A 20,433-nucleotide genomic window follows, 5' to 3' on the forward strand; every position below is an offset into this window, starting at 1 on the left:
GTATGTGGTGACCTGAGCAGCACGGTTCCATTCCCGGTGTGAGAAGATGAACAGGATTAATTGGTTAATTAGTGACGAGTGATGGACTGGGCTAAAGCAAGGAGAAGCCGAACCCCCCTTCCTCCCAGGAACTAGACCTGACCGGACCAGATGTGACAGCTGTCGCCCAACGACTTGAATCTAGACCTCCACAGAATCACTGCGGCACAAATGCAGGATTTTCTTAAATCAATATTTAATATAGTTCCGATTCTGTATGAAATTTGTGTATTTATTTATTTATTTATTTTTAGCTATTTAAAAAAAAAAAAAGCATATTATCAAAACCCATTGGTTTGACAGTGGTACAGTTTATTAGTATACTGTATACAGTGTTACAGTATTATCTGAGGTTTGCCAGTAAAGAAAAACTTATATCTGCAAGTAAAGTGTACTTGATGAGCGCCCTTGTAGGATCTATCTTTCCTATGTTTCACCAAGTAAATAACGCTCCGCATTTTTATTTATGTATATAATATATATTGTTGATCCACAAAGACATTTCATACATTGTATATTTTTCTACAGGTATGAACACATTTTTAAACACAGAATAATAGTTTCCAAAATGTATTTTAAAGTGTCTACCATCGCTCCCCTGTGATTATCCAGTCCAGATTTGGTCGGAATAAATTTAATGGGTTTGGTATTAAAAAAAAAAAGTGGATGATTCCACCTGAACAGTTTTATTTATTTATTTATCTATTTATCTATTTATTTGCTCGATAGGCGTCACATGATCGTATCACCTGACGATGACATGTTATTTTGCAGAGGCTGATTGTGTGATCTGTACATTCAGTAATCAGCTGTGATCTGGATGACAGCGGATGACAGCCGGTTTTTTTATTTTTATTTTTATTTTTATTTTTTTTTTTTATCGCTGCCCGGTTTGCCTCAACAGTTAGCTTGTCGCCGTGTGTTGAAGGAGCGACTGTGTGGAGTCAGCTCCGCTTGACATTCACCAAACTGTGGCTATGAAATAAACCAGAGGGCAAAGAAAATTACAAGAAAAAGGCCAAAATCTGTTGTTGTCAACACACCAGCGATGCCTCTCTTCGCGACGAACCCATTTGACCAAGATGTTGGTGAGTAATGGAGAGCCGCTGGTGCTCTTTGTAGCAGGCTAGCTGAAGCAGCTGTGATCAGGCAGCTTTGTTTGTGTCCAACCTCCCACTTAGCCCCAGGACGTGCACACATATTGATATATATAGATTTCTTTCAGTGTGTATTACGGACTATATGAAGTTATGGGAGTGCTTTCTGTCTCGACGGGGTTTGTTGTGATTCGGGTCGCCACAGAGCTCAGTGGGCTAACTAGCTAGCCTTGTCCAATGTGCAGACTTAGCTAGCGGTAGCTAGCATCCAGAATCCTTGAAAAATGTTGATGAAACCAGACATTTCAAAATTTGAACTGCTTCGTTGCTCGTATTTTTCTTTAGCTTGGGAAGTCATATTATGAGTAATGTTTGTCGGCGAAGTGTTAAAATACGTGTGGCATGCTGTCATCAGCTAATTGAAGCTAGCTAACTAGCTAGTTAGGTAGGCAGCCATCTGCCTGCTCGGGACTTGACTGTATCCCGTTTTGTATTTAGTCTCTCTGATATGATGAGCCGGACTTCTCACGGTTACTGGAAGTGAAAGAGGATGCGGCTGGTGTGTGAAACCAGCCAACTACGATGTGTTTCCTTCTCCCTCTTTGTTCTGGGTGGAGTGGTTAACCACTTCATTAGCATGTGCAGTGGAGAGGGGGTGGGCAAAGTACACAAACACATCACTGCACAAAATCACACAATCTACAGGACGTGCTGCTTTGGTGAAGGTTTTAATGTATGTGCTATTTCACAACAAAAAGGTCATTTCCTCACTGTTTAGTCCTACTGTTGGATAAGCAAGCTGGTAGGTGCCACTTAGAAAGTGTTGGTGAATAAAATACTGCTTAAATTTTGCATCAATATTAACATGTCAGCTGGATTAATGTATCTTTTACAGCAAACAGTAAAGTAGTCTTCCTTTCGGTATTTGAAGTCCAGGTTGGTGATGTGTCAGTAGGACTTTGAATGCATTACTTTGAATTGTAATGGGGTATTACCAGGTGGTTGGACTTAATTGACTACAACATCTGATCTCTGAAAGAAAATGTGAAAACTACAATGACACCACTGAGTGAAAAACACAAATCTGTATATTTTTACAAATGCACAAACTGCAATCCAGAATTTACTCTGATTCAAAGTTTAATCAGTACCTCAGAGAGTAAATCAAACTTTAGGAGCATAAACAGATTATAATTTATTGCTGGACTGTATAATAAGAGGTCTCTGTTTAGTCGAGGGTCTTTATCCAGCTCTTGTTTGCACAGATGTTTTGGCAGCAACAGAATTGTCTATGGCAAAATATGTTGAGGACAGAGGTTTCAAGAAGGATTTCGGATCTCAGGAGTAACGTCACCTTTCCTGTTTGTCTTTCTAAGTCAGGAAAATTATTTTGCAACCTTTAAGTTTTCTGCTGCTCATGTTCTTTTCCCTGCAGAGAAAGCAACCAGTGAGATGAACACAGCGGAGGACTGGGGCCTCATTCTGGACATATGTGATAAGATAGGACAGTCTCGCACTGGGTTAGTTAACCAACTGCTACACACAACAGAAGCGCACAAACACTTCCATCAGATTTTCTTTTGGGCCTTTTGGTTTTTGAAATACATAGAAAATGGTTGTAGATTCAACCCCAGGACACAAGGAGAAACTGTAGATGAATATTGATTCTCACTGTAAAAACATCAATTGTGATATTGTTATGTGGCCAAGCAATTAATTTCCACAAACCTTTTATTTCTGCTGTTCTCCTGCAGCCCGAAAGAATGTCTCCGCTCTATAATGAGAAGAGTGAACCACAAGGATCCTCATGTGGCCATGCAGGCACTGACTGTAAGCAAACAGACATGTTTGGTATATATATGTTATTGTTCAGTTAATGGAGTTGCTGTGTTGTCCTTTTGTCATCTAACTTAATTAAACCCTCACTATGGGGGGCATCTAGTGCAGCAACCAAATCTATTGTACGATGAGTTTATCTTAACTGGAGATTCATGTTTGCTTCCCTGCCAGTTATGGAAATATTTTGAACTTTTTGTCCTCGCAGCTTCTTGGTGCCTGCGTCTCAAACTGTGGGAAAATTTTCCACTTGGAGGTTTGCTCCAGAGAGTTTGCCAGTGAAGTCAGTAATGTTTTAAATAAGGTACATGGTCATTTTCTGTTTGTACACGTCCAGATCATTTCAATATTAACAAATAAGTTAAAATCTGTAAGTAAAATGCAAGAACAAGCATTCAAAAGAAATTTCAGTATCTCTGAAATGAATCAAATAGTTTTTTTTTTTTGCATATTGTGCAGCTCTACATGATTTATGTAATACAATACACAATCAAAACTCAAAACATGCTTTTTTTACTTTTCAGGGCCACCCCAAAGTATGTGAGAAGCTGAAGGCCCTCATGGTGGAGTGGGCTGAGGATTTCCGCAATGATCCACAGCTCAGTCTGATCTCAGCGATGATCAAGAATCTACGTGAACAAGGCGTTACTTTCCCTGCAGTAGGGTCTCAGGTAGAATTTTTAAATTGCTGTATTTGTGGAAAGCTAGTGGAGTAGTAGTTAGTAAAACTATTACCTAATGAAGCCAAAAAAGTGCCTCATATAAAATTTAAATTTTATTGTTCCTTAAATAGTGAGGCAGGAAGAGTGGAGCTTGTAGTGTTAAGATCTTTGCGTGGTTGATAAGATGGGAAAAGTACTCCATTGTTTAAAGTCTTATATTAGTAAATGGCTTGCACTTAATTTTTCCAGGCTGCAGAGCAAGCAAAAGCAAGCCCTGCTTTAGTGGCAAAGGATCCAGCCACCTCAACAAACAAGAAAGAAGAGGAAGACTTGGCCAAAGGTAAGGAGGGTGAAGGCTGATACAACTGGCCTGATTGTCAGCTGTTTGGTATCAGTGGAGAATTGTACATGAAAAGGCCATGTCAAGTGACCTATGTACATGGAAGTTAACACTGAGTTGATCAACTGCAGATATAAAACAAGGATTTTTGAGGGCCAGTACATGACGCACACCTTTTTCTTTGCAGCTATTGAATTGTCACTGAAGGAGCAACGCCAGCAGCCACAAACCTCCCTGTCAAGCCTTTACCCAAGCACCTCCAACCTGCTCTCCTCACACAAGTCAGATGGTAGAAAAGTCCGTGCTATCTACGACTTTGAGGCTGCTGAGGACAATGAGCTCACCTTCAAGTCAGGGGAAATCATTACTATCCTGGACGAGAGGTGAACTTGCACACACAAGCAAAATAAGCACTGCAATCAAAGATTTGGAAAATAACAGGATTCAAGGCAATTGGTTGGTGTGGAGTTAAACATATAATTTAGAAAAGTCAAGTCTATCTCATTGACACATTGCACCAATATGAACAGCTGAACTGAACAAATTCAGTCAGAATTTGATGAAAACGGATGTACCTCTGAAATGGCTCTTCAGGAATTCATTCAAATATATCTCAAAGAAGCTTGAGTAAATAATCTTCTGATCTAATTAGTTATATTTGTATTGTGAATTCCACAATACAGGGAAGGCAGCAGGTTAAATCCAGTAGTAGTTTCTCGACGTGTGAGGAAAGTTTTGTTCTTCTGGTTTTCTTTCCTTAGTGACCCCAACTGGTGGAAAGGGGAAACGTACCAAGGAGTGGGGCTGTTCCCATCGAACTTTGTCACTGCTGACCTCACAGCAGAGCCCGAGATGAGTGAGTGTACACAGTTAAAACGCATCCTTTACCCATTTTTCTTTGATTTTGCGATCCTATTTAGTCCATTAGCAGTGTTGCTTTTTTGATCGCAGAGGGGAGATTTTTATCCTTTACACACTGGTGATGACACAACACAAAGAACACAGCACAATCACAAAGATGAAATAATTAAGTTATTGATGTCATGCAGTTAACATGATATGATATTGCCAATCACTTGCAGAAACCATTAACACTAAAATTCTGAAAAGTTGGGGGAAGTATGGGGAATTATTCTGATATCCAGTAGACATTTCAGATCTTTTCTGCTGATAAAACAAATTGTTATTCATACTGATACAGATTTGTTGTTTCTTCTGTAAATGCGAAATCAGCCATGTAAATGCAGCTTTGTCAGTTGACATTGACTCGTCAAGTAAGGCACAATGCATGTTCTTTCTTTATTTCTTTTTTTTTTTGTTGTTGTTGCTAACTCTTACCAGCATTTTATATCCTCATGGATACCAGAATGGAGTCTACTGTGTGAGCCACAAAATGTTTTGCCTGCGGGATCACTTGTTGCTAAGCAGAACCTCTGTCATCCGTCATTTGTCATGCTTATTTATACTTCAACACACTTTTCTTATCATTTGCAGCTTCTTCTATGTGTTCCTTTGTGTGATGCCTCTGTGAAAGCTAAATCCCTCAAAACTCTTTTTTTATTACTCTGAAATACACAGTGAAGACAGAGAAGAAGACAGTACAGTTTAGTGAGGAAGTCCAGGTGGAGACCATAGAGCCTGAACAAGAGCCTGTATATATAGACGAGGTAAGCAATATCACTGTTTCATCAAAAGGTTTTTTGCTAGGACCATTTTTAAAGTGTCACCTGGTCATCACAGAGTCAGAATAATATACTAAAAGAGACAACATTTTCTATTTCCAAAAAATGTATTGGTAAACTAATTTCACAAGGAGAATGTTTTTTTCCCTCCAAACTGGATTCAGTTATGTTGGAAAATGAACACATCACAACTACTTGAGTCTCACCTTGGAAACTTTATTTCCAGGACAAAATGGATCAGCTACTACAGATGATTCAGAGTGCAGATCCCACAGACAACCAGTCTGACAGTGTCGAGTTACTACAGTTGGAAGGTAAACTAAAGACTGATGGAATCTGATTTCAAAAAATAATAAAATAATTAAACATTAGTTTACAGTAACTAGTTTTACTCTTGTGTAAACCTTATGTATATTGACTTCACGTGAAATGAGTAAAAATAATAAATACATGTTTTATTTTAATTTATTGCGTTTTATCAGGTGCCTGCAATCAAATGGGACCCCTTATTGACCAGAAGCTAGAGGATATTGACAGGTGCTTTGTGCAGAAATTGCAAAAATGTGTTTTTGCTGAAAGGCACAAAATGTTTGTTGAAAAACATCATCACTGATATCACTTGGATAATTCATACCCTTATTAAATATGTAGCAAAGGGAATCTAACTGTTAATGTGTATCTGTTGGCCTCTGTCATCAGGAAGCACTCAGAGCTGTCTGAGCTTAATGTGAAGGTGATGGAAGCACTGTCTTTGTATGCAAAGTTGATGAATGAGGATCCAGTCTATGCCATGTATGCCAAGCTGCAGAGCCAACAGTACTATATGCAGCAGCCTGCCAATGCTGCACAACAGGTACAGTCATACCTGACCAATTTGTCTGTTCTGCACTACAACATTTTCACAAGTAGAGATGTTCAAAAAAGAGAACCAATGTTACTTCTTTTTAACTGTATTTAAAATTCTACCAAATTAGGTGATGCTGGGTTGACTGGCTCCCTACCTTGCCATGTGTTGATAGATGTTACACTGTTTTGGACCTTTTACTTGACACCAACAAAATGCTTTATTTCAGCAAGTGTCACCTAAATTATGAAGGTGCTGTCTGGAAGACTGCTGTCTGCAGTCTGGTGTAGCACTATGATGTAAGGGAAAATGTTCTTGAGTGTTGTGGATGTTTTTGGCTACAGGTCTACCCTGGCCAGCCTGCTTCAGGTACCTATGCCATGAGCGGTACTGCAGTGCAGGGTTATACTGTTCCCATGGAGCAGCTTCCAGCTGGAACCCCCATACCTGGCCAACCTGCTCACAGGTGAATTCACACGTCCAGACAGACTAAAGACTAAAGTATATGAAGCAGAAATCTAATTTAGGCTGAAATAGCCATACAAAGTAAACAAGTTAATTCCCCTTAGTGTTGCTGTCCTTTATTAGTAACCTGCCTGATTGGCTTTTCAGTATTACTGTTGGTGTCTTCCACCTACCATGTAATGATTCCATCTTGCTGTAATGTTGTAATAAGTGTTTCTCCACTCTTTTCCGTAGTGATGTTCATATGTACATGGGCCAACCGCCAGTCTACACTGCAGCTCCAGGCAGCATGGCCCCAGCAGACGTTCAGTCCTACCAGAACCCAGCCACTGCCTCAGGCCCCGCCCCAGGCATGACGCAAACGGCGAACTACAGCACCCCATCTGGCCCAAGTATAGCACCTTCCCCAGATGCTGCACAGCCGCCCTACTCAGGGAAAGCCTTACTATAGGGCCCCGTTAGCTCACTGTTATCCCTGCACATTATGCACACACACACACACATGCCCCAGACCTGATCAAATAGTATGTTTTATAGTATATTTTGTGATTTGTTATATCATGAAATACTAGGTGGATGAAAATAATACAAGAGTAGACTAACCTTGACATTTGACATATTGTATTATTTGATCTGGCAGATAGACAGTTAAAATTCTCCAGGTTTAGAAATGATCACGAGGCTTTGACTTAAAGAGCTCACACTAGGACACACATGGTCTGAAAGTGGACACTAGCGTCTTTTAGGATTGCATTCACTTAATCATGCTCTTGTGCTTTCACTCTTCACTACAATGTTTTCACTTGATTTTTTTATTTAATTTTTTTTTATATATGAACGTGTGCAGACATGGAGCTTTCAGCTGCACTTTCATATATAGTTGCACTTTTTTTGTCATGATTCAAGCCTGATCATTTCCAAATCTAGATCTTAAAGCAATATATGCGCTGTCTCTTTTATTTACAGGACCTGATAATTTATTGTTTACTAGTATTCACAGGCAGGAAAACTTGCAGTAACAATTTATTTTGTTTGTTTTTTAATAGTTTCCAAAAAGGTTTCCAGGAATAGAAAACATAATTTTGTACTAATTATAGAGGAAAGACAATTTCTTTTGGATGAATTTGGAAGCAACTGATAAATTCGATATACTTCTTTTTGGGGTAAATAGTGCAGTATCCTTCTTTGGTCACAAATTTAACATTTTTGCATATTCAGCTGAAAATATTTAGTTCCACAGGAAATTAATTTGAATTCATCAGTTACAACCATACCTGTCTCTATAATATTTTTAACAGTGACTGTCTTTCCCCCAAAACTTTAAAAGAAATACTTATTATAAAATTCAGGCTTTTTAGATAGAGCATAATCAAATAGCTTTGAGGAAACAAAAGAAACTATAATCACTCCAACCTGATACCATGTTACATATGCAATTACTATTTGATCAAGTGTGACACACAGACGGGCATTCCTGCACTTCTCCCCCAACATGCACACTACATTAAAGCTACACGAGCGCTACTCGGACACACTACGGGCAGTTGTACAGCAGTTGACGCACACGCAAATACAGTTGCGGCATTTGGTTCACACATCCTCAGATGTACATGATCATTTACCATAACTCACACTTACATGGAGGTAAATTCACACACCAGTCTTCTCATCCACTTAAAGCAACTGCAGTGCTAATCACATTAAAAAAAACGGGGAGTTGACTTACTTTACCTTTCCTCTTTGTTTTTATATGTATCTGCATCAGAAAATGAACGTTTAGCGGTGCTGAAAACTTTAGGCTACTACATTCTGTATATGTTGTCAACTTTTAGAAGTACTGGAAACTGAGGCCACTTTGATTTTTCGGAGGGAAAAGAAACAAGAGGAATTCAAGCATGCACATGACTCTTGTATATACTGTACTGAACTAGAAGTGAAGCCACGTGACGACCTCACTGGTAGGATCAATGTTAACACAGCTCCTGGTGTTTTTAGTCAGCCTTAAAGGTGAACTCTGCAGTCCCAATGGGTGAATTAAAAGGTGTAAAAGCCAAAGATAACAAATTGGGAGAGGGGGAAAGACCCACACACTAGAAAAACTTAAGATAATTTTCAGTTTCTTTCAATGACTTCACCTTACACTGCAGACTTTCCCTTTTTTTGGAAAGGAGTAGTTCAACATTGGCATTGGTGGATGTAAGACTAGCTCTGTCTCCATTCAGGAGCTGTGCTAACAAACTCTTACCACAGACTTGGCTACTAAGGGGTGAATTCTCTGAACTGCCCCAGTGTCTTTGAAGCATCTCTTTAGTCAGTGTTAAAAATGAATACAATGTTTTTGTTTGTTTGTTTTTTGTAGTACATCTTAATTTATGGTTTAATTATTGTTATGCTATTTTAAATGAAGAAGCAGTGCAGGATGTATGTATTCAAAGCAAAGTGGAATATATGATATTCTGCTTAACTTAGTTGTATATTTAAATGGTTGACATGAGAACATGGACTCTCTGTGTTTGATACACGCTTATTGTACTGTAAGGTCAAAGGTAATGTGAAAACAGGTGGAAACCCCGCACCACATATACATTTCAAACATGTCCTTTCTTGGAGCTGTCTAACACTAAAACAGATTTACCTGAGACAGGGATCAGGCCTCTGCCACAGTTTTTGTAAACCTCTCTTTTCCCACCTCTCCATGAGCTATCAGTCACAGCACTCAGCACTGAGGGGAAAGATCAAGTGTTGTACAAAATGTACTCGTTGCACTCGTTAAGTCTTTGGAAAAGAGTTGGTTGGTTACCAAAACTGAGCAGATTTGAAAAAAAAAAAGCAAATGAAATGGGATGATAATTTCATTATTTATCTGTTGTATAATATTGAATGATGCTAAATGAAGGAATTATTATGAATCATTTTAGAAATGTAAACCACATGTTCCTCAATTGAAAGACAAATTAGTGTCATTTCAATTTGTCGAATTTGAATGCTACGTTTTCAGATGTGCTGCTTCTTGTCATCCATGTGCCACCTTAACAACAAAAAAAACTATGTGCAACTTAAGCTTGCCACCTGGGGCTCTGCAGGAGGCCGTTGTTTTCTCCAGAAGTTCATTTTCTTTTTTTCTTTTTTCCTTTGGCTGCCTTCAACTAATTGCAAGAAAGAAAATGTGCTAATCAGTGAAACAAAGAGGGCCAAAAATATCAAAGTAGCTGCTATTCTGGGACCATGGGACCTGGAGCCCGTCATAACATCATCCAAACGTAACGTCTTGTTGCACCACAGTTTTAGACTGCAGCCCCCGATGTATCCTTATTGTACAGGATTGAGATGCTGCCTGTTTTTAAGTTTTAAACCAACGTAATTGTAAACGTTCTGTCTAAAATTGTACCCTGCTGTTTGTATGTATTCTTTTAACCATACTTATAAATTGATATTCACAATAAAACCAGGCCAAATGTACAGAATAATATATGTCCCTGTTAGCTTGTTTTTGGGGTAATTTGAAGGTGTGTGAAATTCAAGGCTTTGTATGGATTTATTTTTAACTTTGCAAAGCTATCAAGTGAAACACATCTACGCAGTACATATAACTTAGGAGATGCTATATATAGAAATCAACACACAAACTTTTACGCAGTCCATTCTGAAAGGTACTGTCTATTTTAAAGGGCATATTACAGGTTATTTTTTTGGGGTGTATACATAATCCCCCCACAATAATAGTCAAGTAAAGTGCAGATACTCAAAACTGTACTTCACTACAGTACTCTGAGTAATGAACTTCGTTACTGTCCACGCCTGCTGATTGGTTAGTGATGTTAGTTTTTGGTTTGAGGGAAAGCTGCTTTACTCTCATTCTGTTGATAGGCAAACTCAATTGGATGTTCGAAGCGGACAACAACCCGCATCAACAGGTTTGTTTGTTTTAATGTTGATCTTTTTTAATCGCAGTCCAACGGCACAGTGCTGGAGCGCTTTAAGCCCTGTATAACATGCTCATGTCTGCCGGCCTGCAGTGTATAAATGAAGTCCTGCACTTGGAGCCTGGGGGTGACTTTCTCCACTAAGGCCCAGCAGGCCTCTACCTCCCTGCAGCACATGCTCTCCTCGGGTGAGGTCATGACCTTGCATTTTCCGAACAAGCTCGTATCAAACAAAACGTGGATCACCAAAGTGTTTCTCTCCCGCAGCAGTACAGAGCTACACCCCGTAGTGCTGCGGATATTACGAGTATGAGACACATCAGCAAGATAATTCATTTTGATTATTTGTAAGTATCGATACTCCTGCCTGTAACAAGATGACCATTCATAATTTTGCTATTGCAGGACATATGTTGGTAATCTGTGCAATATTATGGCCTGAACACAATATTACATAAGCTAACACCACCTGTCCTGCTCTCCTCTGACCATGTACTCTCCCCCTGGTCTCTCCCTGCTCTCTGGGGCAGATAACAGGCTCATAGTTATCGGGCTGTGGTCCGTCATCTGTGTAATGGTACACATTTAACGTTTCTTGTGTCAAAACTGAGATTGGGATCCATTGTTTTCCTACTGCGCTCCCTCTGCCTACGTCACTTCCGCTTTAACTTTTTCAGATTTGGAAGTTAAATTTTCTCACAAAAAATGCCTCTAGAAGCCTAATTGATGTATTTACCAATATATTTTGAAGAAAAAAACTGTTCCTATATTATTTTTCTAAACATTGATTCAAAGTGGTCTTTAACCTGCAATATGCCCTTGAATGACTTTTCCAATGAGAACTCACCATATACTGAGAGTCTGCTGAAAATTGGTTTGCAAAGAAGTTAGATTTAGGACCAAGTGTTTAGGAACTTTGTTTTGCCACTAGATGGAGATCAGAGTATGTGAGACTTAGTTAGTGTCCCCCCCCCAACTTACCACCACATGGCATGATCTCAAAGATGTTAAATTTGTTTTTGTTGCGATCTTAAACACATTATACATGCATGTTTCAGGTTTATTATTTTTTTCTTTCTACTTTATTTTTGTTTTAATTTTTTTAAACTTTGCTGACCTAAGCAAAAACTTTTTGAAGCAAATGTGTCTCAGAAATATTTCCTTTTTTGCAGAACAAGTTTAGCATTCAGCAGTGGCCTCGTTGTAATTTTCTTTCCATTTGTCAACCCATAAAAAGGATAGCATGACTACCTCATTACCTCAGCAATAAAAGAATACAGCCTCCGGTGCAGTGTAAGCAATGTTAGTGTGCAGAGTCCAATGGCTCCACTGGTTCATTTTAGTGGGAGATGACTGTCGAAGTCTACAGCTCTGAGCTGAGATGAGCAACCGGTGGTCAGGGAGCATGCCCTCGGGAAAGATGGTCAAGTTCATCCTGTATGAGGTGCTGCAGTTTGCAGCCCTTATCGTCCCAATCTTTGTGATAATGGAGAGGTTTGCCCTCCTTATACACCGCCTTAAAAAACTGGATCTAACAGTTTACTGGCTTGTGGTGGCAGTCTCCATTGCCTATGTGACATCTGTGACTCTGCTGGTGTGGGCTCCCCTCAAATATGTGATCCTGAAGCAGCGAAGATTCATCACGGAGGTCACACAGTGGTGAGTTCATGGAAAACTGTTTTCACACACAAGTTGTCAAAGGCAAAGCTGAGAACGCTAACAATCTGAGGCAACATTAAGATATGGGATTCTGGGCTAAAGCAGTAAAAATTATAACTGGAATAAAAAAGAGTAAATACTGAAAAAAAAAAAAAAAAAAAAAAACCCCCACTACGTTTAAAAAGAATTCATATGTCATGTAACATCTTGTATATACTGTATATACTTTTGTCCTTAAACAAAAAAAATGACATTTTCGTCGGTAGTGCGATGTTTCGTTTCCAATATCTGAAAATCAGTACTGCTATTTTAGAAATAAATTAATCAATTCATGACAATAAAATGCAGCTGTGCTCAGTTCAATTTACTGCCACAGACTTATTCCCTCTGATACAACCAGCAGCTTATGGCGGATAACATCAGCTGTGCTAGCATGCTTTAGCTGGATATGGTTCTATCCAATGATTGCCTCCGCTTGTTCTATGGTTACACAATAATTTTAGTGTTTCCTTTAAGAGCCATTTGTTCAACCAATATTACATGGCCTCACTATCACATACACTAAGTACTATGCAGTGTGTATTATAAGTAAGATCAGGACAAATGAAATAAGGTTATCCATTATTCATCCTGGGATGACCATCACATGGACACTAAAACAAGCTGCTTTGTTTTTCAGGAGACCAACAGCGCTGGCGTATCTCATCCTCTCTACATTACCATGCTTTGCTGTTTTAATCGCCAGCTCCAAGGTAACGTCATTGTGACTGATCTTCTTATCACTGAGGAGCCCCCATCGATGTTTTGTCCTGTCATGCTTCGTTGGGGTCCTTGAGGAGGAATATTTGTTGTAAACAGTCCATTTGTGGCACAAACTCCTTTTATGAGGCCCTTGTGCAAGAGAAAGTGTTTAGATCACTGTAATTACTCTCTGAGCAGTGGTCGACATAGCTCACTGCACCAGCAGGAAAGAAAAGCATTGGCTGTCGACTATTTCACTCAGTCTCTAGAGATTTAGTTATTGACTGTGCATCCAAGGATTTTCTCACCATGCAATGAGGAGGACTCTGACACCATCACATTTTTTAAAGCGCTCTGGCAATGTGTGCACCATCACAAGACTACAATGTATTTGTAGCTACTGAGTAACTCAGAGTGAACATAACAGGTTGGCCATTAACTCAGTCTTTAATACCATCCTCAATGCTGAAAAGATTCTTAAACACATTATTTCTTTAACTATTTCTTTCTTATACAAGCAATGTCTTTATCCGCATACAATCCCAACGCTTGTTTGACATCTAGTATTTATTAATCTTGTGTTAAGAGCATTGAGCAGCACCATAATATCTGTAATTATGGGGTGATTAAATGCGATGGGTTCATAAAATCTGGAATGTAGGATCTCCTGAGTTCAGCCAAATGTTGTAGTTAAGATTTTCACTTTCATTTTTTTCTCTTTCTACCATCATAATTTCTAAGTGTCAGGTGAGTTCTTTCTACCCTTCAGTTATTTTTCTGTCATTATACTGCAGGTGCAGGTTGACATGGGATGCAAGCTTGACCATTTTGTTGAGTTGCCTGTTTCCTTGGTGCTTTTCTCCCTCATCTGTGTGGATATCATAGAGCGAATTCGCCCCTGCAACCTCACCGGAAAATGTAAGGTTTGAAGTTGGTGGGATTGCATTTGAAACATTTTTGTTTCGTGTTGCTGCCAGTGAACCTGCAGAAGGAAAAGCACACATATAAATTATACATTGTATTCAACTGTATGCCCACTGCCAGTATAAGTTGTATATCTGCATTTGTAGCCAGGTCTTACAGAGGGAGTCCAGTACTCGAAAGTGACCATAATCATAGACTCTGTGCAGTATAACAGCTGGAATTATGTGTGTTCTTGTCAACTGCAGCAGACAGTCTGAATCCTGACTTTGACATGCCAGGGCCTGTCCTCACCCACCTGGAACAGGTGACCACAGTTTCAGCACAGCTGCACCCTAACGAAAGCCAGAACAGTTTGACCCAAGGCCGTCCAGAGACCAGAAATGGCCGCACCTCACGCAGATGGGAGGACTTTGCTGGCTCACCCAGCTCACGGGCCTATCTATACTCCTCATCCTCACGCTCTTGGTCCTACTCTGGGCCTTTCAGCTTCCTGTGGTGGAAAGATGAGAGGTCAGAAGTGGTTTTAGATAGTTTTCTGTTCTGGTTAGACACTGCTGAGATGCTGAGAATAACAGGAGAGACATCAATCTTCTACTCAGGCTGGGTGTTCCCAGTCTATATTCTTTGCTTCCTGTCCACCCTCCGAATAATCATCACTCCCCAAAACCCCTTACTGTCCTTTGCTGGATTTTTTCTGCAAGACCTCCCTTTCTTTATTATTCGAGTGGCTCTGATTGCTGTGTTCGGTAATGTGACACCTGTGTTTTATCCACTGAAAAATGTGTTGGTGAGCTTGACATTTATCTACTTTACATTCCTGACGAAGCTGAGGATATTCAACAGGCGTCGCATGTTTTGAGGAGGTTGATGAAGGATTTGCTTAGATTGCAGATCTTTCAGCAATTGATATATTTATGTGGAGAGCGCATCAGCCAGGGAACATGGTGCGGCTGATGATGATGAGGAACAACGTGTTTTGAATGGTAATATCCGCAAATTAATTGAAAGGCCATTCATTTCAAATTAAACTGAAAAAAGATTCTTCGATTAAAACAAAAAAGTGTGTAGGCTGGAGTGCACAAAACACAAAATCTTCTTTTTGTGCTGTGTTTGAATCCAAATGTATCTATTGATGCTTTGGTTTTCTGTGTGCTACATACATCTTTTTTTTTACTATCTCTATTGTATTATTTTTTTTTTTACATAATACAAGTAATTTAAATAAAATATTTTGAAGCATTTCGTACAAAACTGTGTTGATTTACAATGTCTTTTTTCAAACAGTGTGGAATGGCACCTGGTGGTCAAGTGGTTTGGAGCTTGTGTCATGAAGTCGCTGCAGGTCATTCCCATCATTCTCTCCCCGTTTCCTGTTGGCCTCTCTGCCACTTAACTAAAGGCATGAAAAGCAACCAGCCTATAACTGAGCACATTCAGAGAGTCAATCAGATGATAGTACAGATTATTATCACCGGCTTCACCTTCAACCTGTCGTTGTTGTGGTTTAATCTCCGTCTGTATCAGATCAGTGATCATCAGTCTGCTGGACTTTCACTGAGGACACAAAGTGTGAGCAAAGTTTGGCAGTAGGTGTAATAAGATGCACCACAACAATGAATACTGCTCACAAACCGTTCAAATACACAAAATCCCTTTTTTAAATCTCTAAAAATAAAAGTGTCAGTGCTTGTTTTCGTTGAATGTGATGAATTACCGGAGTCTGGTAGCTGTCAGTGGCCCATCAAACGGACGGCTTTGACTCATAGTCCCGAATAATTTTACTGCTTTTGTTGAACTTTCCAAAAACCTCAACTTAATGCTGCTTCTTCCCGCATTTTATTTAATTTAAGTACTTCTTCCCAAAAGTGACAAAGACGGACTTTCCGGGAAACGCTCGTCCGTCTGACGGCCTCCTGTCGTCAGTGACACGAAGTCGGTCAGCAGCAGGCTGTTAAAACAAACCAAAACACGAAGAGCCGACCCCCCAGGAGAGGAAGGGGAAACTGAAAAAATACATCGTTTATGGAGCGGACTAAAAACCAAAAACTGAAAAAATAAATCAAGTTTGTGGAGCGGAATAAATTTAGAAACGTTTCTACTCAACGAGCTACAAAGTTAAATCAAAGTCAGCGATGCAGGCCAACGGCCGTTAGCTAACGTTAGCCGGATTAGCTTCTCCGTCAACAGACCGGAACCGGACCGGAACCGGACCGGAAACAGACCGACAGGGGGTGAGTACAGGTGTATCTTTGTGGTGTGGCGTTAGCGGATTTAAAACTGGAGCGACGAAAAAGATCGTTTTCATGCGTTGGAAAATGCCCAGCTACTGTAATCTGGGTGATAACGCGTCCTTTAATCTCACGAAGCCTCAGATTATCACTTTAATGATAAAATAAAAAAGAGTGAGGTGAAGCGACACTGCAAACCTCAAGAGGAAGCCAAACAGCTTTGGCACAGACTTTCTAATTAATACAAAACAAAGACATTAAATTCACAGCTCCCTTTCAACCACACATCTTGTCCAGGTAAATACACAATGTGTGTGTGTGTGTGTGTGTGTGTGTGTGTGTGTGTGTGTGTGTGTGGGGATAATCTTTGTTTTGTAATTCAAGGCTTTTTTTTCTTTTTTTTTATACCAAGCAAACATCCTTATTAGATCTGGTGAATGTGAACCAATGAGCTTTTCCAAGTCTCTGGAAATCAACTGGGGGCAATGACTGCTGTGCCATTTCATCCCCCAAAGGCGCTCTTCAGATTGGTAGCGTGTATATATAAAAACCTGCAACGTGATTATTATCATTCTCATCTCTCCAAAATCATTCAGCGTCTGCCTCATATCGTGAGGATGAGCCTTTTCCCATCAGTGTAAAAATATTTTCTAATATTATATCAGTGGTGATTAATCAGAATAACCTTTTTTTATTGATTTGCTCCAAACTCTCTGTAAAAGGTTAAAGTGATCCCAAACCATGCCTGAAAAATGTCCCAGATATAGAAGCATCTGCAATTGTTAGGTTTCTCCATTTATCTGTTGTGATTTTTCCTTTACATATGTTACACTAGAAATATATTTTGACACCTGACCTTCTGTTCTGATTTTGCAGATTGACATTCTGTGAATGACATGTGAATGTCAATCTGCAAAATCACATTCCTCATTTTTAGTCAGTTGCATTCAAATGTTACTGACGGCAGTGCACTTCATTTCCCGATTTCAGTTACAATTTAATTTCTCAGCATGTGCCCATCATAAATCCAGACAAACAGATTTTCTTGATGTGGTGTAGTTTTTAAATTCTTTGCCTTGTCCTTGGCAGTTGCAAATTAAGGGCTCAGCTTAGTCTTTTGGCTGTGGTGCAGGCACTCTTGTGGTTTATGTCTCTTTGTGAACATATAACTCACTGGATTGTAAACTTGGTGTGTGAATGTGAGTGTATCAATGCAAAATGTCACAGTGACACCACAGAGGCATGTACTGCAATCGGCAGTCCTCCTCTAGGACAAGTCTGGCAGAATTATACCCCATGGAGCAATTGGTGTTTGTCTGTCTGATGGATAAGACAGGCCTGCAGGACAGACTGTTTAAAGTTTGTTCTGCAGGCCTGCCCCGCCCCCCCAAAAAACAAACAAACAAACAAACAAACAAAAAAAACCATATATATATATATATTATAAAATAGCAGCAAATATATTACAACATTCTTGGTGATAAATTTAGGGAGTTTGAAATGCATTATCTTTCGGAGAGGCTAGATTTGTTAAAGCCATGATGTACATGGTGACTGACTTGACCCGAGATGCAATCGTTATTCACAGGGACCAGAGATGACCTGCTTTCATGTACCAGCATGTGAACTAAAATTGACTCTGCTAAAATTCTCCACAGCCGTGATCATCCTCTTCCTTAATGATTCATACAGTAATCTGAAAGAAAGCATTAGTACAGCTCTGGTTATTGTTGCTGTTCTTACAGTATGCCGTGTTGGCAGACTGCAGACCTTTTTTATTCCCATGTTACCCAGTAAATGAGCTGAATGATCAAAAGAAAAAGCAACAGCCTGCATCATTCCTCTTTATCTGGCTCTACAACGTGCTCAACTCTTAAGAGTTCTCTGAGCCGCAGACTTTCAGTACTTCTTTTTGTCATCAAGTGTAATTTTTATGCATGCAGGGAGAAGGTTTGCATTAATTGATTCAGTTTTATCTTCATATTTAGTAATTATGCTGCAAAAGTATCCATTTCATCATGCCTTAGTTATTAAGTCTTGAGGGGCAAATTTAAAATGGGTCAGAAAATCTGCCAGAGAACATCTTATTTTGTGGGTTGTGGGTTCATGTTCTCCCCGTGGGTTTCCTCTTGGTACTCTGGTTTCCTCCCACCATCCAAAGACATCATCTGTAGGCTGACTGGAGACTCTAAATTGTCTGTAGGTCTGAGTGTGAGTGTGAGTGGTTGTTGGTCTCTGACTGTCTCTGTGTGTTGGCCCTATGATGGACTGGCGACCTGGCCAGTGTGACCCCGCCCTCGCCCAATGTGAGCTGGGATTGGCTCCAGCACCGCCCACGACCCGGAAATGGAGAGGTGGTAGAAGATGAATGAATGAATGATTTCATACATCACTGAAATCTACGGGTGGGAATCTTTTACTATCTCACGATTCAATTCGATAAGGATTCATAAGGATTCATAAGGATTTCTGCTTCAATCTATAGGTGTGCAAAGGGTCCTCATGATCTACTCCAGTCTGCTTTGCCAGACAGAATGACAAATGGAGACATTAAAGTGTCTTTCTCACATTTACTAAGTTTAACATTTATCCATGCATGAATTGTTGCATAAAAGCAATATCACATATTGCTTAAGTAACAACAATAAAAGTGTCTCTCTAAAAAAAAAAAAAAAAAATAAACATGGGTTCCTAATTTTGCAAACCTTGCAAATGTGGAGACTTGAGCGTAGTGGGTGCGGTTCGATTCCCAGTGGGAGCACCTGGACATTTCTAGGTTAATTGGTGACAAGCGATGGACTGAGCGACCCCCTCCTTCCCAGGTCCTAGACTGGACCAGACCAGACTAGACGAGACACCGGACTCCCCAGAGACTGGACCCCTGTAGAGAATAGAGACTAGACCAGATCAGACCACACTAGACGAGACACCGGACCCCCCCTCCAGAGACAAAAGCAGACCCCCTGTCTTTTTTTCGGAATAAAAAGGGATGTATCAGTCAGGAAAATTCTCTGAGGGGGTCACTAATAATGCACACCCCCCACTAGTGAAGCGGCCGCCCGAGTGCTAAATGCTAATGGGGATGTCAGTAAACAGTGGAAAACCAAAGATCATGGGGATGGAAGAAATTAAAAAGTTTACAGTGGATTTGTTATTTCCACCAAAGTTGTGGAACGTATGTTTCATTGTTTTATTGTTATGTTTTTGCTTAAATGTGTGGCAACATATAAGTTTTCAGTTATAACTGTCTGTATTTCATTACTTAAAACACTGTCTCTGGGTTAAATTTGTGTAAAATGCTAAAAACAGAATTCTCAAAAATTTAAAAACTGAAAGGAAAAAAAAGAATATGGGAAGAAATAAAACAGATTTTATAGGGCTGTAGGTAAAATCCAAATGAGTCTTTGCATTCAACAAGGACGGGGCTGGTTGAATCTCTCTTTCCTCTCTTTTGGACTAAATTATCGGATGAATTGTAACAAAATTCTCTAGTGACATTCATGATCCAGAGAGGATGAGTCATACTGACCATGGTTGCCTGAATTAATTCTAGAGGCATTAACATTATCATCTATCAATTAAAATATGTCCCTGTCTGTGAGATGGATTGCCACAGGATTTCGTACTGATAGTCATGATACTCTCAGCATGTATCCCATAACTTTTCATTTTGTGGTACCACAAGTTTAATTGTTGTGTTCTGTATATGATTAGTTGTGTTTCCTTCATCCTTAACTGAAGTGTACTTTGTTTTTCTTTGTTTCTCTCAAAGTTGAAGTACAACAACAATACAGTTTACATTTTACCATTTAACACCATTGTCACTAATGCTTCTATTTAGCTCAAAGCATCATGATCTAAAGTGGAGCCTCACATAGCTACTAGTATGGCTATAGATTCATAGACAGTGATAATAGGATAAAAAATCAGAAATGAAAATTAGTCATCTTTGTAAACTTTTTGAAGTCCTCTGGGAAAGATGCTCAAATATTC

The 20,433-nt window shown here is 39.6% G+C and overlaps 2 protein-coding genes across 3 annotated transcripts; both read left to right on the plus strand.

Annotated features, from left to right (window-relative positions):
• Positions 1-938: 938 nt before the first annotated feature.
• On the plus strand, positions 939-10,412 carry stam (signal transducing adaptor molecule (SH3 domain and ITAM motif) 1). 2 transcript variants are annotated; one of them, XM_029524536.1, is made up of 14 exons: positions 939-1,127; positions 2,572-2,656; positions 2,891-2,966; positions 3,181-3,276; positions 3,497-3,643; positions 3,884-3,974; positions 4,162-4,357; positions 4,736-4,830; positions 5,553-5,641; positions 5,883-5,970; positions 6,139-6,193; positions 6,356-6,509; positions 6,845-6,966; positions 7,200-10,412. In XM_029524536.1, the coding sequence occupies exons 1-14, from the start codon at positions 1,088-1,090 to the stop codon at positions 7,414-7,416; spliced, it is 1,551 nt and encodes a 516-aa protein (XP_029380396.1). In that variant the 5' UTR covers positions 939-1,087; the 3' UTR covers positions 7,417-10,412. The 2 variants fall into 2 exon arrangements, with proteins under 2 accessions (XP_029380396.1, XP_029380394.1); XM_029524534.1 differs by lacking the exon at positions 939-1,127 and adding an exon at positions 1,855-1,938.
• A 1,881-nt stretch (positions 10,413-12,293) lies between these two features.
• tmem236 (transmembrane protein 236) lies at positions 12,294-15,071 on the plus strand. The gene is made up of 4 exons (XM_029525558.1): positions 12,294-12,547; positions 13,227-13,299; positions 14,083-14,206; positions 14,458-15,071. The coding sequence occupies exons 1-4, from the start codon at positions 12,294-12,296 to the stop codon at positions 15,069-15,071; spliced, it is 1,065 nt and encodes a 354-aa protein (XP_029381418.1).
• The last annotated feature ends 5,362 nt before the right edge of the window (positions 15,072-20,433 follow it).

This window comes from Echeneis naucrates, chromosome 17 (assembly GCF_900963305.1).
Source record: "Echeneis naucrates chromosome 17, fEcheNa1.1, whole genome shotgun sequence".
NCBI classification, from domain to species: domain Eukaryota; kingdom Metazoa; phylum Chordata; class Actinopteri; order Carangiformes; family Echeneidae; genus Echeneis; species Echeneis naucrates.

Excerpts from the sequence above, each read along its gene's own strand:
- stam (XM_029524534.1), top strand. The coding sequence starts at position 1,872 with ATGTGCTATTTCACAACAAAAAGGTCATTTCCTCACTGTTTAGTCCTA. Across the intron at positions 5,971-6,138 it reads CGAGTTACTACAGTTGGAAG|GTGCCTGCAATCAAATGGGA; the intron begins GTAAACTAAAGA and ends GCGTTTTATCAG. Across the intron at positions 6,194-6,355 it reads AAGCTAGAGGATATTGACAG|GAAGCACTCAGAGCTGTCTG; the intron begins GTGCTTTGTGCA and ends CTCTGTCATCAG.
- tmem236 (XM_029525558.1), top strand. The coding sequence starts at position 12,294 with ATGCCCTCGGGAAAGATGGTCAAGTTCATCCTGTATGAGGTGCTGCAG. Across the intron at positions 13,300-14,082 it reads TTTTAATCGCCAGCTCCAAG|GTGCAGGTTGACATGGGATG; the intron begins GTAACGTCATTG and ends ATTATACTGCAG. Across the intron at positions 14,207-14,457 it reads CTGCAACCTCACCGGAAAAT|CAGACAGTCTGAATCCTGAC; the intron begins GTAAGGTTTGAA and ends TGTCAACTGCAG.